Source organism: Xiphophorus couchianus, chromosome 14, assembly GCF_001444195.1.
Source record: "Xiphophorus couchianus chromosome 14, X_couchianus-1.0, whole genome shotgun sequence".
Lineage (NCBI taxonomy): Eukaryota > Metazoa > Chordata > Actinopteri > Cyprinodontiformes > Poeciliidae > Xiphophorus > Xiphophorus couchianus.
Genome location: NC_040241.1, coordinates 8,104,832 through 8,120,957, shown reverse-complemented (window position 1 = coordinate 8,120,957; position 16,126 = coordinate 8,104,832). Strand labels below are relative to the sequence as shown.

At 38.6% G+C, this 16,126-nt stretch overlaps 1 protein-coding gene across 2 annotated transcripts in view; it reads left to right on the top strand.

Annotated features, from left to right (window-relative positions):
* Positions 1-16,126, top strand: part of col4a5 (collagen, type IV, alpha 5 (Alport syndrome)) — a 57,777-nt gene that overhangs the window by 22,694 nt on the left and 18,957 nt on the right. For both annotated transcript variants that reach the window (XR_003598267.1, XM_028038931.1), the window contains exons 2-22: positions 3,244-3,300; positions 4,889-4,978; positions 5,870-5,914; positions 6,295-6,339; positions 6,431-6,493; positions 6,650-6,703; positions 7,500-7,526; positions 8,507-8,587; positions 8,927-8,989; positions 9,379-9,414; positions 9,547-9,588; positions 9,665-9,760; positions 10,418-10,471; positions 10,579-10,635; positions 11,021-11,065; positions 11,158-11,211; positions 11,318-11,359; positions 11,932-12,025; positions 12,417-12,704; positions 13,861-13,950; positions 14,394-14,464. Coding sequence is in view for 1 of the 2 variants with exons in the window: in XM_028038931.1 (XP_027894732.1) it covers positions 3,244-3,300; positions 4,889-4,978; positions 5,870-5,914; positions 6,295-6,339; positions 6,431-6,493; positions 6,650-6,703; positions 7,500-7,526; positions 8,507-8,587; positions 8,927-8,989; positions 9,379-9,414; positions 9,547-9,588; positions 9,665-9,760; positions 10,418-10,471; positions 10,579-10,635; positions 11,021-11,065; positions 11,158-11,211; positions 11,318-11,359; positions 11,932-12,025; positions 12,417-12,704; positions 13,861-13,950; positions 14,394-14,464 (1,494 nt within the window). In the remaining variant the exon portion in view is untranslated. The remainder of the gene's footprint in view (positions 1-3,243; positions 3,301-4,888; positions 4,979-5,869; positions 5,915-6,294; positions 6,340-6,430; positions 6,494-6,649; positions 6,704-7,499; positions 7,527-8,506; positions 8,588-8,926; positions 8,990-9,378; positions 9,415-9,546; positions 9,589-9,664; positions 9,761-10,417; positions 10,472-10,578; positions 10,636-11,020; positions 11,066-11,157; positions 11,212-11,317; positions 11,360-11,931; positions 12,026-12,416; positions 12,705-13,860; positions 13,951-14,393; positions 14,465-16,126) is intronic.

Here is a 16,126-nt window from a genome sequence, read left to right as displayed (position 1 = left end):
AGAGTGCTTCCTGTTTTAGTGTCCATTCCTCAAAAGCTGATTTTTTAAAAATGTTTTGTACACAATTAAAACATTTTATGTTTTCTACTTCTAAAATATGATAGTATTGGGCTTTATTTAAAAAACATACACATAAATGTGAGCGGTTTCTTTTGTAAAACCCAAACTTTGACATTAAAGTTGATTTGGCTTCAGAATTGGAGCAGTTGTAAGATTGAATAGTTGATCCCTTGAGTGCCTTAATTTTGGTCAACAAGAATAAGCAATATTTATTGAAGTACGTCACAGTCTGGATTAGAGGGAAGCTAATTTTCTTGTCTCTCTCAGAGCAGCATGAAAATCTCTAGATATCTTTTCCTGGACCTACAAGAAAACTCACGTCAGGCTCTCCTGGTCAAGTGATAGGCAAGAAAAATAAAGGGATGAGACTTTAAAACGACAGAGTGGAAGAGGTGAAAAGAGTGAGAGCTGCCAGGCTGGGCGTGGGAGAGCAGACAGCATTGAGTTGAAGCAGACCAGATACTAATGTGGAGATCCAAGGCTTGTAAAAACAGCGCTTCAGAGACGGATTAACCCACACACTCAGACACACACAGACACAAAATCATGTGTACTTGACATCCATTCTCTACAGTAACATGCTAAAATCTAAGATAGGAATCAAACCGTCAACCGTGACTGGCCATGACTAGCACAGAGAGACGGATAAGCTGCTAAATCCAGGAAACAGGCAGAAAATCTGCTCAGTGGAAGATGATAGACCAGCATTGTGCAGATGCCACCTGGTTCATAGCATATGTAAAGCTGTGCAAGTCAATGAAAAAGCATTTGCCCCGTTTAACGATTTCTTCTGGGGTTTTTTGCCTTTGCGTCACGTTTGCAAAAGTGTCAGAACATCCAAACATATTTTGCTATTACACAAAGTGGGCTGAGTAAATAGAACAAAAAAAAAAAAAACGACAAAAGATGATTTTAATTATTAGTGGAAAAAACTATCTGAACCAATCTAGCTTATTGTTAAATACTGAATCACCTGTGATTAAAATACTATTTTAGATGCTAACATGTCATAAAATCTATGTTGTTACGATATTTATTCGTTTTAGTGTTGATTCGGTTTGTGGATAAAAGACCAAAGAAAGATCATCCCACTTGCAGCAAAAACTAAGAATCTGTCATTTTGATGCTATCCTTTAGGGGGCGGGGGAGTTATTATTATTTTTATTATTTTTACCGTATAGCTGCTTTCACATTTCTTGACTTTAAAAAACATTCGTCTTTTATTGCTCTAACAAAATCTCACATGGAAATCTTTAGAATTTAAGTCTAGGGACTAAGTTGGCCTTGAAAGAAAGTTAATTTAGTGTCTGATGAGACTTTTTTTTTGTTTTGCTTAATTAGCCATGTGTTTTCAATCACCGTCAGTGAGGTTTCCACTGCCAACTTCTTTTCAGCCCAATGGCTGAGTTCACCAGATTTCTATGAAAAACATCCTAGTGTTTCAGTTTCCGAGTTCATGAATCCATGCAGCCTATTAAGGCTCCAGGGGAATTTGGACGAGCCGCAGTACTTGTTTGTCACATTTCCGTCTGGGTTCAACTATTTAATTATTGGTCAGAATTCAGATTTAAGCTGCTTTTCTCTCAGTTGTTGCCGATAAACGGTTTGTGGCTTGTTCTCTTGTCTTACCCATTTTGATACACAGCTGCAAGCAATGGGCTTGTGTCAAGCCAGTTTTATTCATCAGGGAATTGACTACCTGAAAATTCAGAGACAGTACTGAAATAAAGTTTATGTTGAATGTGTTGAGTGGACGTATAAAAATTGTGATTTTGTCATAAACCTTTTATGTAGTTTTTTTTTTCTAGAGTTTGCCTTTGGAAGACCATACAGCGCCACTAAAAGATTCATTTATTTTAACTCATTTATTTGTAAGAGTTTGAAATTCCAGGTTGTTACAAAATAATAAACAACTCAATTAATTACATGATAAATTAAAACAATCATTTGCATAATTTATTGTTGGTCTTTTTTTTTTAACTGGATGACAAAAGCCTTCAGTCTCTATTAGCCTTTTATTTTGAAAGGCAGTTTTGTTTACAGAGACTTCACAATCAATTTTTATTTGTTGTTTCTGTTGTTTTGTTGATTTATTTTGGATATTTAAAATGTCTTCCAGTTGCCAGCGTCAAATGTTCATGAGAATTGAAAGTTAATGGATATTTGAGAGGGCGTTCTTGCATTATTATCCCATTATATGACTTGACACAACATTATCGCTTATTACAATCACTAGCGGAACAATTCAACATTTATTACCGTGACAGGCCTACATGCATATAGAAAAAGTCAGACTTTTTATTTGTCCTGTTTGTTGTTTTTTTTAACAGAAATACAGAAAATCCAAACAAATAAAAGAATTAGCTAGCGTCTTGTCACTAAACGTATACAGCGAGGACGCAAACACAATCGCTAAACAATCCTGACCTTGATTTGAAATTTAAACAGAACCACGAAAACATACGAGCGGACACACGCGGCTCCTCGTTCCGATCCAAACCGTGAGCTGAGAAAGCTGAGAAAGCCGAGTGCCAACCTGTCTGTCCTCCTCTCCCTTCCTCTCTGTGGTGAACCCGTTGCCTCTCCATCTTTCTCACATCCCGGCTGCCCGGCATGCGTGCAGCTGATGCCCGTCTGGCATGCGCCGTGTCAACAGAGCATGGGAAAAGTTAATCAGCAGCTTGGCATCTTCCCCTCTCCTCCCTAGGCCTTCTCAGCTCTCCTTTCAAAACTATCTACCACAGTTTTACTTCTGTTGCCATCTTTTTGGGAATTTCTTTTTTCTGCGTGTTTCTACTGAGATCCGCATGATGTTTTTTTCTGGTTGTCGTTGTCGTTGTTGTTGTTGTTGTTGTTGAGCTTGTATCTTTCTTCCAAGCACGAAACAAACCGCGGGCGGGGGAGAGTCCTCGATGGGAAGAAATGCCACCTGTTGAAATTGTTGTTATTGTGATGACGGAGTGCCCTCTAGTGGCGAGATTGGAACTCAGACCCTCATGCTCTTTTTGATAGGAGGAAAATCTATCTATCTATCTATCTATCTATCTATCTATCTATCTATCTATCTATCTATCTATCTATCTATCTATCTATCTATCTATCTATCTATCTATCTATCTATCTATCTATTAATAGTTCTCTTACAGATAATTAAAGTTAGCTCTGTTTTTGCTTCTTCTGCAGGCTTGCAATGGATGTGGGGGCTCCAAGTGTGACTGCAGTGGAGTGAAAGGAGAAAAGGTAAAAAAGAAAAGTGTATTAAAGTCAGTATTTTTTATAAACAAAGTACATATTGTAAAAGTATTTGCGTGTTTTGATTTATTTTCACATTTTGTCGCAATGCAACCATATCTTTGTGAAATGTAAACACATAGTAGTGTATAGTTTTATCTGTTTAATTTTTAATAAAACAGATTTTAAGTTTTATGAACATACTTTTCAGTCTACATTTTGTAAAAACCACCTTTTTCTGCAATTCCAGATGCAAGTCTCTTGTTGCAAATTTTTTCCAAAGTCTACAGGTTTACCCTTTGCAGCTGTAATTGCAAAAATAGATTTTTAGTCAGCGGTGCCCAAAATGCGGCCGAGAGGCGATCTGCGGCCCTCTTAGTAATTTTATATGGCCCCCGGAGCAAACGCAGACAGTTGATGCACTTTAAAAAATCTTTTAGGGTAAAACTTTTACAGAAGAAAACCTTTAAAGTAAAATAAAATTTTACTTATTATGATGTTAGTTGTACAACGAAAACTATTTCTCGTTTATTAAGCAGGTTTCCGCATCCATCTTACTTTTCTAGTATTTGACGTTTAACATTTTTCCTGCCCTCTGATTAAAACAGCAAGCACTTTAGAAGAAAGAACGACTTTCCATTCTGTTGCTGACTTAGATAAAACAAAACAAAAAAATACAAATTTAGCTCCAAAAATAAAAATGATCAACCAAAACAAAAAGGAAGTGCGCATGTCGGTCTTATAATAATGCAAGCATGCAAGAACCTTTCCATGTTTTGGACCTGTAATCATTTACAGAACACTTTTTACAAATATTTGACTTTTATGCTCATTTTTAATAAAAATTTTGCGGCTGATAATGTTGTCCCTTTTTTGTCTAGACAATAAATCAATAACAATATATATTGCGATAGACACATGATCAATATCAATAGATATTACGTCACTGAACTCCGACACAGAACCGCACAGCATTCTGGGGGATGTAGGCAGAGGAAAGACTTTAGCCGCTGAATCTCTCATGGCTAGCCAAGCAAGGTTGGTGGCATCAACAAACTCAGTCCCTCTTTGGTTACCTAGCAACATCCTGTTTAGTAGCTCGCACAGCAGCACTTTCGGGTTTCTGTGCCTCATAGCTGCTTAAAAATAAAAAACACAATGCCGTGGAGAGAAAAGTGAGGATAAAACAGCAAATGTCATGCCACCAGTTCCAGTGGCAAACTTATCAATAATTATCAATATTGACTGATATGAAGCGCTTATATTGTGATACGTTTTTCAATCATATCGTCCAGCCCTACTGTTAACTGACATAAAGAAAGCTGTATGGTAACCTAACAGTGTCACATTATTGGACCCTTCTCTTATTTGAAAAGTGAATCTTCTACCAACAAAGAACTGCGATTGTTCCTTTAAGAATGTGATATCATATGCAAAAACTGCAGCTCGATTTATTCTACGTCTACATTTTGATGTTTCACGATGACTATAGCTGGACGTCAGGCTTGTCAAAACTATTAACAATATGTAAATAATCAACTGACTGTGTGTGTGTGTGTGTGTGTGTGTGTGTGTGTGTGTGTGTGGTGGCTTGCAGGGGGAGAGGGGTTTCCCAGGTCTTACCGGACAGCCAGGGGTCCCAGGGTTCCCCGGACCTGAGGGACCAATCGGAACTAGAGGAGAGAAGGTGAGTTCGGCTTAACGCTCAAACATTTCAGATCCCACACACACAGAACTTAAAATAGTTTTGTCAAGAAGTTTTAACACTGGACTAAACTAAAGGATTTGGATGATCCATAAGAATCAAGAGTGTCGATCATCACGGTGGGCCTTTAGCTTTAGCAAAACAGGGCAAATTTTCTGAACTGACAGAAATATAGTGAAAGTGAAGTCAAAATGGGAACAAGCATATCTCTTTCAAAAACTGTGTATGTGTTATTTTTTGTGTGTAGACTTGTATTGGGAAGTTTAACAATTTTGTCAAAAAAACAAAACAATAATTGAATTAACTCTGTGAACAGAATAACTATTAAAACTTAACCCTTACTAGTCAGTTTAAACTTAATCCTACTCCTTTCCGAGATCTGGGATAAATTGGAGTGGACGCTTTGAGCCAAACCTTCTTGTCCAGCATCAGTGTCTGACCTCATAGATGTAATTTAAAAAAAAATTGGCTAAAAGTTTCTATAAACAACGTTTCTTATGGAAAGCCTTCCTAAATGAAAATACCTACATTTTCCACGTATTGTCCGTTATGCCTGAGTCGTCACTCAAGTTTGCATGTCAGTGAAATCAGCTGAGCAAATAGCTAGGCTACAAACTGCATGCTTACTTTCTGTTTTCATATAACTCATTGATCGTTCTTTTGTCATCTTTTCATCGTAAACCACACATTATTAGAAAATCCTGGATGAGTCAGACCAGGAAAGTGTGTTCTTTATAAATCAGAATTCTTGATCTTATTTCGCTACATCACCCCTCGTCACCTCGAATCCTAAAGTGTTCAGCTGAATATCTCCCAGTTTTTAACCACACAAATGTTTTATTAATGATGTTCTTTGTTTTGTTTTGCGTTTAGGGAAGTGATGGACCTTCAGGACCATCTGGTCCAAAAGGAATAAGAGTATGTATATCGACTTTATTTAAAGCAGAATTTCACGTTAGTCTGTAAATGCTTTGTCTGTAACTTCTATTACGCAAAAGGAAGAATCAAGTTTAATGCTGTTTTATTGATTTGTTTTTGATTTGACCTAAATACACGAAAAGAGTTTTTTTTATTTTAATTATTCGTTTATATTCTTATTCTTTGTGTTTTATTTGATTCTTTCGGAGGCATTTCTTGACTGTATTATCCATTCATCTTCAGTTGTAATACCCCATTATGGACACCAGATGTCGCCACTTTGCCATATTTCAAACATTGTTGGATAAAGAAAGATTTTTTTTCTCTCTTTACAGAATCTCTAAATATATATATTTTTTGTTTGTTTCGTTTCCCAACAGGGACCACCCGGATTGCCTGGATTTCCAGGAACGCCAGGACTTCCAGTAAGTTCAAAATAATCCAGAACCAATCCAGAACCACTCCTTTTGCCAAACCTAACCCTCGTATGTAACTCAACTACGCATTTCCTGTCAGGGTCTGCCAGGACAGGACGGAGCCCCGGGCCCGAGGGGAGTGCCCGGTTGTAACGGGACAAAGGTTAATGGAACCAAATTAAAAATTAGCTGTTTTTTTTTTATTGTATCATACAGTAGCTTCTTTATCCTTAGAAGAACCCTTTCTTTCTCTCTTTTTCTCTCTTTCTTTCTTTCTTTCTTTCTTTCTTTCTTTCTTTCTTTCTTTCTTTGTCTTCAGGGTGAACCTGGTTTTCCAGGAAGTTCAGGAATACCTGGAAGACAAGGACTTCCAGTAAGTGATTAATAAAACAAATTACTTTTTCTAAGTAAACGGAAAATAATAATAGAAAAACCTCTTTACTTTTCATTATAGAGATTCAGGCATACTGCCCATGGAAGAGAAATTTAAGCACCTTCTTTAGTATTAAGGGTATTCACCTTTTATTGACAACTCAAAGCATTTTTCAACTTTAGGAAGCTTTTCGGAGAACTCTGGTTAGTTTTTCTTCCCTGGAGCCTTTTGAAATGATTCAAAATTACGAGTGATGTGTTTCACTCGTCTGAGCTGAAAATTTTTAATGTATTTTATCTGCTTCCCTTAAATATGATAGACTTTTAAGTGGAGACTTATTCACTTAACCTTCCTTGAAGACAGGGGTCGAAAAGTCAAATGAATGTTAGAATATTTTACTGTCTTTTTGTTCAAAACCTCAAATAAAAAAAAACTACAACTCGTTTGAAACGTCTTTTAACATGGGAAGGCTGAAAGAAAAAATAAATGCAAATATTTTTCTGTTAGACTTTTGAAAAAAGCATTTGTAAATGTAACAGTTGCTACAGTTTGGATATATTTTTAGTTTTGTTTAAGAGTGTCAGAAGTGCAAAATGTATAAAGTTATGGTTGTAGAACAACGGGACGTGTTCCTGAATGGAGCTCACATTCATTGCTCTTTTGAAGCAAATGCAAGCAAAACTACCGGTTCAGAGTAGTTTTTAATCACAAAGGTTTTTACCATTCAAGATTCTTCAAACGCAAAGCACTGATTTTCAGAATCTCACCTGTCTCCCATCTGTCTCCTCCTTCATAGGGTCCACCTGGTCTCCCAGGAGAAAAGGTAGGTGTAAGACCACCCCAATGTTTAATTGATGCCTGACATTACGCTACTTTCAGATCCAATGAAAATACAAATTTCTCCATTATATGATGAATTATTTGAAAAGTGCAGAATCTTGGCTCAGTCTTTCTATGGCCCGGATCCTCGATCGCTACGTCACCAGATATAACAGTTTCATTGGACTTTTGAAGCTCTTTTTGTAGATTTTATTGAGACCTTCTTCTGTCAATAATACCGTGTTGGTAGCATGCAGCAATCTAATAATTTCCCATCATTTCCCAAATTGCTAACATAATGAAGATACAGTTGGTTTTTAACAACTTAAATTTCGAGGTTTACAGGAAAAAACCCCAAAACAAAGCAGCGGTGTATAAGATTAGTAGCTAATGCTTAGCAGCTAGCATTCACCTGAAAGCATCTAGAAGATTAGTTGTCTTTTAAAAGGCAGTATCATGTTTTTTGCCAGGCACATGATGCCATTTTATATCAAGTAACTGATATCAGCTGTTATAAAAATGCTACGTATGTCAAATATGACTTTTAAAAAAAATGTTACTTCATAATTTAGCGTCTCTTAATGTTTCAACATGACATGCACACCACCACACAAAGCAATGTCCATAAAGACATGTATGATCCGGTTTGGTATAAAATGACTTACCTGATGAATGGAGTGGAAACTGTGCGCCACTCCATCTCGTCCAACATCACCGTCTGACCTCAAAAATAAGAAATCAGCAAAAACCCATCTAAACACACACTTAGAGTTTCTGGAAAGCCTCCTCAGAAGAGATGAAGCTGTAGATTGCTACAAAAAGGTGGCCTGGCATCATTTCACACCACTCAAATTCATGTGTGTATTTATAGACAAGAGACCCAATAGTCTTGAAAATATGATGTACATTCAGCTCTTCTTCTAGAAATGACTGGTTTTCATGGCGTATGGCTGATGATGAATGATTTTTCTTCCTTTTCCTCAGGGAGACCGTGGAGATGTGTTTTTCACCAACAATTTTGGACAAAGAGGAACAGACGGTTTGCCCGGATTGCCAGGATCTCCGGTGAGGAAGCCATTCTTCACTCCTATGTTGAATTTAACCAACAATTTCAGAAACCACTGATTTCAAAACAACTCATTTAAAATGTAAAAAAAAACCCAATAAGATTTACCTTCACTTAACCTTTATGTAGAAGTTCAGATCCTTCTCACTCATATCTTTACATGATTTATATTTATATCAAAATGTTAGAGAAATATCCATCAGATCTGCAAAGCAAATATTTATTTATTTGTTTTACAAGATTTCCCGCATAAAAGGAGAATCCAGTGATAGAGTCAGTGCGTCTTTTATAAATAATGAATTTAGACTTCATGTTTTTGTTTCTTTATATTTTCACAGGGCAGTCCTGGACCCATAGGTTTTCCAGGCCCGACTGGCCCTCCAGGACTCCAAGGCTACCAGGTAAAGGAGAGCTTCTGAAACACACACACAAATACACACACACATTTGCGTGGCTAAATTTGTGGGGACTTTCCATTGTCTTCCATTCATTTCTACAGCCTAAACCTTACCCTTATCATAACCCTAACCCTAACCAAAACTCAATTTACACCTTAGTCCTAAATCTAACCCCTGACCCAGAAACAACGTTTCTCCTTGTGGGGACCAGGCTTTTCGTCCCCACAAGGAGCAGTGGGTCCCCACAACGTAGTATGTGTCAGAAAAATGGCCTCACAAGGTATTACAAACACACACACACACACACACGCCCACCCCCACACACAAATCATTAAAAGCACTGGACTAACATTCCTGAACTAAACTTGAACATTTTTCCTATGGTCTTCCAGGGTCTTCCGGGTCCTCCAGGTCCTCCTGGACCTAAGGTGAAATCAGTCACTTTTTAGCCTGTTTTTCATTTTTACGAGTAAATAAGCAAAAGACGGTCAAAAATAATGTTTCATGCTGTAATGTAACGTGCTAAATCTTGATCAGCTCTCTTTGAATTTCCTGAACAGGGAAACATGGGTTTGAACTTTGAAGGACCCAAAGGAGACAAGGTGGAATACAAGTCCAAAAACACTTTTTGACTCATTGTACTTTGATCACAGTTCCTAATAAAGTTTTTTTTTACAGGGTGATCAAGGGTTGCCGGGTCCTCCCGGCCCTCCTGGACCAGGCCAGGGGGAACAGATCAGACCACCACCAACAGAGATCCAGAGAGGGGACAAGGTGCCTTCATCCTTCTAAATTTGATGTTACGCTTCTTCCATTCCTACAGATACAATCAGATTATATTAGAAGTCCGTAGTGACTTTTTTTTAGCATGTTGGACTAAATATTGGCCACAATTTCAGAGCAACAGAACCAGAAACTGACCCAATATTTGCATGTGGGTCCTTTTGAACTTTTCTCCTATTTTGTTTGACTGCACACCCAAACCAAAATAATCATTCTAAATGTTAATAGAAGAGGCAGAAATGACATAAACAAAAAATTAAATGTCTTTACTTTTAAGAATTTTCTGGATTTTCTTTTCTAAATAAATGAAGTCATATGAAAATAAAAAAAAGACTGGTTATAATAGTTATATTTGTCCATTACCATCAAGGTTGACCAATTGTAGACCATCATCAAGCTCCGTACCCTGCTACAGACTTCATTTTTAACTTTCACCACATGGTGGCAATAGAGAGTACATAAGACATTTATATATGAAGTAACATGATTGCTTAAAAATGTAATACTAGTGATTCAACCAAAATACTGTAAAAAAAAAAGTGTTAAATGCATTGAATGTTCTTGTTAGTTTCATTGAAGTGCTTCTGTAACTGTTAAACTTTTCCATTAAAGTTGTGTTTTTCTTCTTCCTCATTATTATCTCTAAAGGGTGACCCTGGCCCTCCAGGTGCACCGGGTGACCCAGGCAACCCAGGTCCACCTGTAGGTATCAGTTACCATCTCACCACCAGATTCATTCGTATGAAGAAACCCTGTAAAGACCAGGCAAGAAAAACTAATTTTGTATGCCTGTCGCTGTGATCCGATAGGGTCCCTATGGTGGCCAGAAGGGAGAGAAAGGAGAACCAGGAGAAGCAGGAAAACGAGTGAGTATCATCAGTCAAGAGCTCATCAAATAGATTGTAACCACCATTGTTAGACGTCTCCCTCTGACCATGAGATGCTCACTGGTGATTGTGTTAGCTACACCTTCGTAGTTCTGGTGTTGTACCCTCTTTTTCCTTCAGAACTGCTTTCATTTTTCATGATGTAGACTCAATGAGGACCCAGTAGCATTCTCCAGAGATTTCCATCCATGTTGACATGATAGCACGTTAGTTTACGTACAATGTGAATCTCCCTTACCACAATATCCCAATTCTATTGGACTGAGATCTGGTGACCGTGGAGGCTACTGGAGCGCACTGAAGTCCAAAGTTTTCTCCTCTGTTTTTAGTAAGCAAATCTATAGTCATTTTCCCGTTTTCACAGGGAAAACCCGGCAAAGACGGAGACCCAGGAGCTGCAGGATACCCAGTGAGTTACAACCAGCATACCAGCAAAATGTACGAGTTTGCATCTCTTTTAAAACCGTGACAGTTACATCTGTGACTTTCCATCACCATCAGGGACTCAAAGGAGAGTCTGGAAATCCAGGTCTCCCAGGCCGAGATGGAGAGAGAGTGGGTTTCTTCCGAAAATGTTGCTCATTGTCTGTCTTCCCATATTGTCAACAGCTCAACAGGTAATGTTTGAAACTGCTAAAGTCACTCTCCCACCTATTAACAGGGACAAAAAGGCGACCGAGGATTTCCGGGACCTCCAGGACCGGTATGTATCTGACATTCATTTGACACCAAAATCATTTGCTGAGTGCAGAACCGTTTTGTTTCCCGTATGAATTTTCTCCTCTTTAATTAATTTATTTTTTTGCTTATTGTATTGTTAGAGTAGATCTAGAAAATCAGTCCCTGAATGTCTGAACTTTGGGTGTATAGGGTAAAAAATGGTAAACAAGAGAGATATTTAGCTACATGCTACGTTTACATCTTCTCATCATGGGCATAGTATAAATGTTCTACTAATTTTGGCCTTTCGTAGATTTTTTTGAACCGTTCTTTTCCCAAGTTGTCTCGTTATATATTAGCTAGCTTCTGGCATATTTCTGGTGGGATATTTGATCACTCTTAGCTAAGACTGGAAAAGTTTAACCTGGTTGATTCTTTGGGATAGACCTGACTTTTGATCGTAGACCATGAGTCTTTTCAACAAGATTTGATGTCCGATGAGTTGGGGATCACTATTGATCAAACGTCCAACCTTAAGGACTGCGCTGAGATACATTTCTGAGCTACCGCACTTGTCAAGTATGAACCTTTCTCTTTCTCTTTTTTTCCCACCAGGTAATTCGGCCTCAGAATGGAGCTGTTGTTGGTCAGAAAGGTGAACCCGGTGTTCCTGGAACTCCTGGAGCTAAAGGAGATAGAGGACCACAAGGTAATCCTAAGACAGATACAGGCACAAAACCCACTCGGTAAATATTTTTGCTTGTAGTTGAACAGTTAGCAGTTTTGCCAACCCCATTAAACTTAGCTTGCTAAGATCTTAACACTGGCAATAAAGCAATTTGGTCAGAAGATGATATCGGATCATCATAATTTTGGTTGCGCTTGTGATTATTCTAAGTAGTTTAGACAAGAATGCTTCAGAATATAAATGGAGTATCTCTTGGAAGTCGATGAGCAGACTGAGAAAGTTATTTCAACAAATTTTGAACATTATCGCTAAAGTTCAGGCAATGTTCTTTTCCGAAAATAAAAACAATAAAAATCGGCGACTTAAGGTACTTTCCTCATTTTTAATGATTATGTTGATCTTTCTCCTGCAGGTTTCTCAGGGCCTCCGGGATCACCAGGGGTTCCAGGCATAGGCGGCAGCGGTCCTCCGGGTTCTCCAGGTTTCCCTGGAGACAGAGGTCAGAAGGGAGAACCCGGCACTCCTTCGGTTGCCTTGCCCGGTCCCCCAGGACGTCCGGGAAGTCCCGGAATTCCTGGTCCTCAAGGGCCGCCGGGACCTCCCGGCTATAGCTCACCGATCGATAACTGCCTTCCTGGAGATCCTGGGCTTCCTGGAGTCCAGGGTGCAAAAGGTTTCCCTGGAGAGCAAGGCCAGAAAGGTAAGAAAATGAAAGGAAGCTGCTCAGTAATATATATCTGACTTATTTGGCTTAGTTTTACGAAACAGAAATCTGTTTCCTAATATCGGAAAAAGTTAGCGCACCCTACACACAAAAGCTATTCTTGCCCCCTTACTCTGAAATAACTTTAGCCTCTTTTGGAGACTTCTTTTAGCGTCCTGCAGTCTGCTTTCAAGATAAACTTGGTTAGACGGCTAGATGTGGACATGTTGGCCTGGTTGGCACCAGGTTTTTAATCAGTGAGTGAAATGGCTGATTTTCAATCAACCTCTTTAATTTCCTCCTATTTTTACTGTTTATTAATGCTACTTGAATTTATTAGTATTGTAACAATCGATATTGCGTGGATGTTGTGTATCTTCTTGCCATTTTATAACAACATCAAGTAACGTTGTTACCTTCAGCTATTATATACATAGTATATACAGTATATATATATATGAAGACAGGAACTTCAAAAAAATTTCACATCGCGTCATAGCTGAATTTGGACTCTGTCTCTTTAAGAAGCTCCTACCCTTTCCGACACTCCCCTTTCAGCAACAGTGCTTCTCTGTGATGCTGTTTACAACTATTCTCAGGACCGTTGGACTGAGAGGTAGTTTGTAGAATAAGCTCAGCAGGTGTTTGCTAAATGTTGCTGCCACTAGTCTGGGGGAGCAGTTTGGGGAGGTGCAGGGAAGAAGCGCTTTGTGGGGCGAGAGCTCAACTAGGGACTGAAGCTCCAAGAAGGAGTTTTGCATAAATAGGCCGCGCATTGCATGAGCAAGCATTTTGCACAGCTCAGTGGTTGCCATGGGAGATTCAAGGATTTCTCAAACATGCATGAAAGAATCAAAACAACACTACAGGTATGTTTCTGATGAGGGAATAAAATCATAACGTAAAGCTCAAAAAAGTTGATTTTGCATATTAACCCTCTATTAAGAATCCATATTCAAGGATTTAGAACATGGGGGTATTCAGATCTTTTCAGGACCGTAAAAATACCCCATCAAAGTAAAAGAAAATAAAATAAAAAATTACCAAAGTAAAATCAAATGTGTAATAAAAAAATGTTAGAGAATTGTAAAGTGGTTCATAAGAAATGTACAGCTGTGCACAGAAAACACTGACGACGATCACGATGTTTCAGGTCAGAAGGGAGAAACCTGTGTGAACTGCATTGACGGAGGCAATCCTGTACCTGGGCCCCCAGGGCCTCCAGGACCGCCAGGCTTCCCAGGTAACGTCTGTGGATTTTGTTTTTCTTATTTATGTGTTTATTTCTGACATCAGCGGCAATTTGGTCACTTAACATGTTCAGATCTGCTCTGTTAAAACATATATATTCGGCATTATATTTTGCTTACCTACTTTACCTCATAACGAGCTGTAAGTAAACATTTGGAGCAGACGTTTGATTAATCATGAAGCAAAGAAGCAAAAGTCAACATATTATGCCAATTTATGGCATCTTAAAAAAGTAAAAATGTGATTATTGTCAAATCAAAAGGCGTTTGCTGGTGTGTGAGCTGTGTGCAGTAGGAAATGTGACGACTATGGATAGTTAGCTGTAGTGAAAAGCTAAGCCATAGTTGGGTGTACTGTTTGTTGTGTACTCTGAACCAGACATTAAAATGTTTTTAAATATACTGTGCTTCCATTTATTTTCCTAATTTTTATCAGGCATTCCTGGCCCGCAAGGTTTCAAGGGAGACCTAGGTTTTTCAGGAACACCAGGCCTTGGTGGACCCCCTGTGAGTAGTTTTTGACAAGCATGACTTTTGTATAAGATAGCTATTTTGGGGTTTAGGTGTCAAAGGGTTAAAGGAAAAAATTATCTTATGTGCACCACCAAAACAAAGATTACTGCCAAACTTGGAGGATCAAGAAATCACTAAACCCTCCCGCGGTCATAGCTCGACACTCAGGAGGAGTGCGGCAGATGTCACGGTTGGACAGCATGAAGACAGGAGGGTGTCACATCAGACCGTCAGTTCCCGAAACCACACACACAAACACACACAAAAAAAGTTGTGAAACCGCACACAAGGTCAGTGCGACACCACCAGACCAAAAGATAAAAATCTAGAGTTGTCCGAATTACTTTGCCTCTTAAGACCGTGGTAGGGTTAAATAGAACATATTTGGCCTCATGAAGTATGCTAAAAGCTTGAAAACAAACCCACCATGTCTAAACCAAGCCCATTCAAGAACATAATATAAATAAATTAACTGAAGTCATCTATCAAGAGTTTGGGACTCAATCAAACCACAGAGAGAGCAATTATCTATTAATGGAGAAAACATGGAACATTGGTGAACTTTGTCAGGAATGTCCAGTCTACCAAAAATTACTTCAAGAGCATATCAATGATTCATTCAGTTGGCCGCAAAAGGACCAAGAGCAACATCTTATTGGCCCCCATGAAGGTCAGTGATAACAACTCAACAATAAGACAGAACCTGGGCAAAAATGGCTTCCATGGGAGAGTTTCGAAGTCAAAACCCCTCTGCTGACCAAAAGGACACAAAGGCCTGCCTCACGTTCGCAGATACAATTCTGTGTGATTCTCAAGAATTTTGGAGAAACTGGAACAAAAGTGGAGCTCTTTGGAAGATGGCAATACACTGTTACATCTCAAACATGGTGGTCGCAGTGTGATACCCAGGAGCAACTTCGTTTCCTTGGGAACCTGGTTGACTTGTTGGAATTTATGAAACCATTAATTCTGCTCTTTACCAGAAAATCTTCAAGGACAATGTCCATCCATCGTTTTGACATGCAGCGGAACAAAGATGTGGCAAGTGGCAGACAAGTTTACCAATGAAGGACTCAAAAGAATCTGATTGAGATGCTGTGACGGAACCTTAAACAGGCCAGTCGTACTTAATCAGAGCCCTCCAATGTGGGTGAAGGACAGCACTTCTGCATAGGAGACTGAGCTAGAATTCAGTCGAAGTGAAAGGCAGTAGTTGCTTTCAAGGGTGGGAGAACCATTTTTAGGTTTCGGGGCAATTGGTACGACCACAATGGTTTGGATAGTTTTTGTCCCCTGTTAAATAAAAACTTTATTTGCTAACTTTATTTCATTTGGAGATTTGTGAAGAATACCCTTTTCACATCTTTGTAGCACATTACAGACAACAAACATTAACAGAACATTTGTTAATTTTTATTGCTGACGGTAATTATTGTTGCTGTTGAAAATTTGCGGCCAAAGGTGAAAGCAAGAGCAAAAGAGTTTTGAGCTTCTACATCTGGAAAGGTTGAATGATTCCAAGTTTAAAACTGATAATGATAAAGAGACTGAATCATTCAAATCTGAGCAAGGCTAAATCTAAATAACTGTGAGTTGTTTTTCCTTTTAAAATTTAAGAGTCAGTCTCTCGCCTATCTTGCCTCCTATTACATGTCA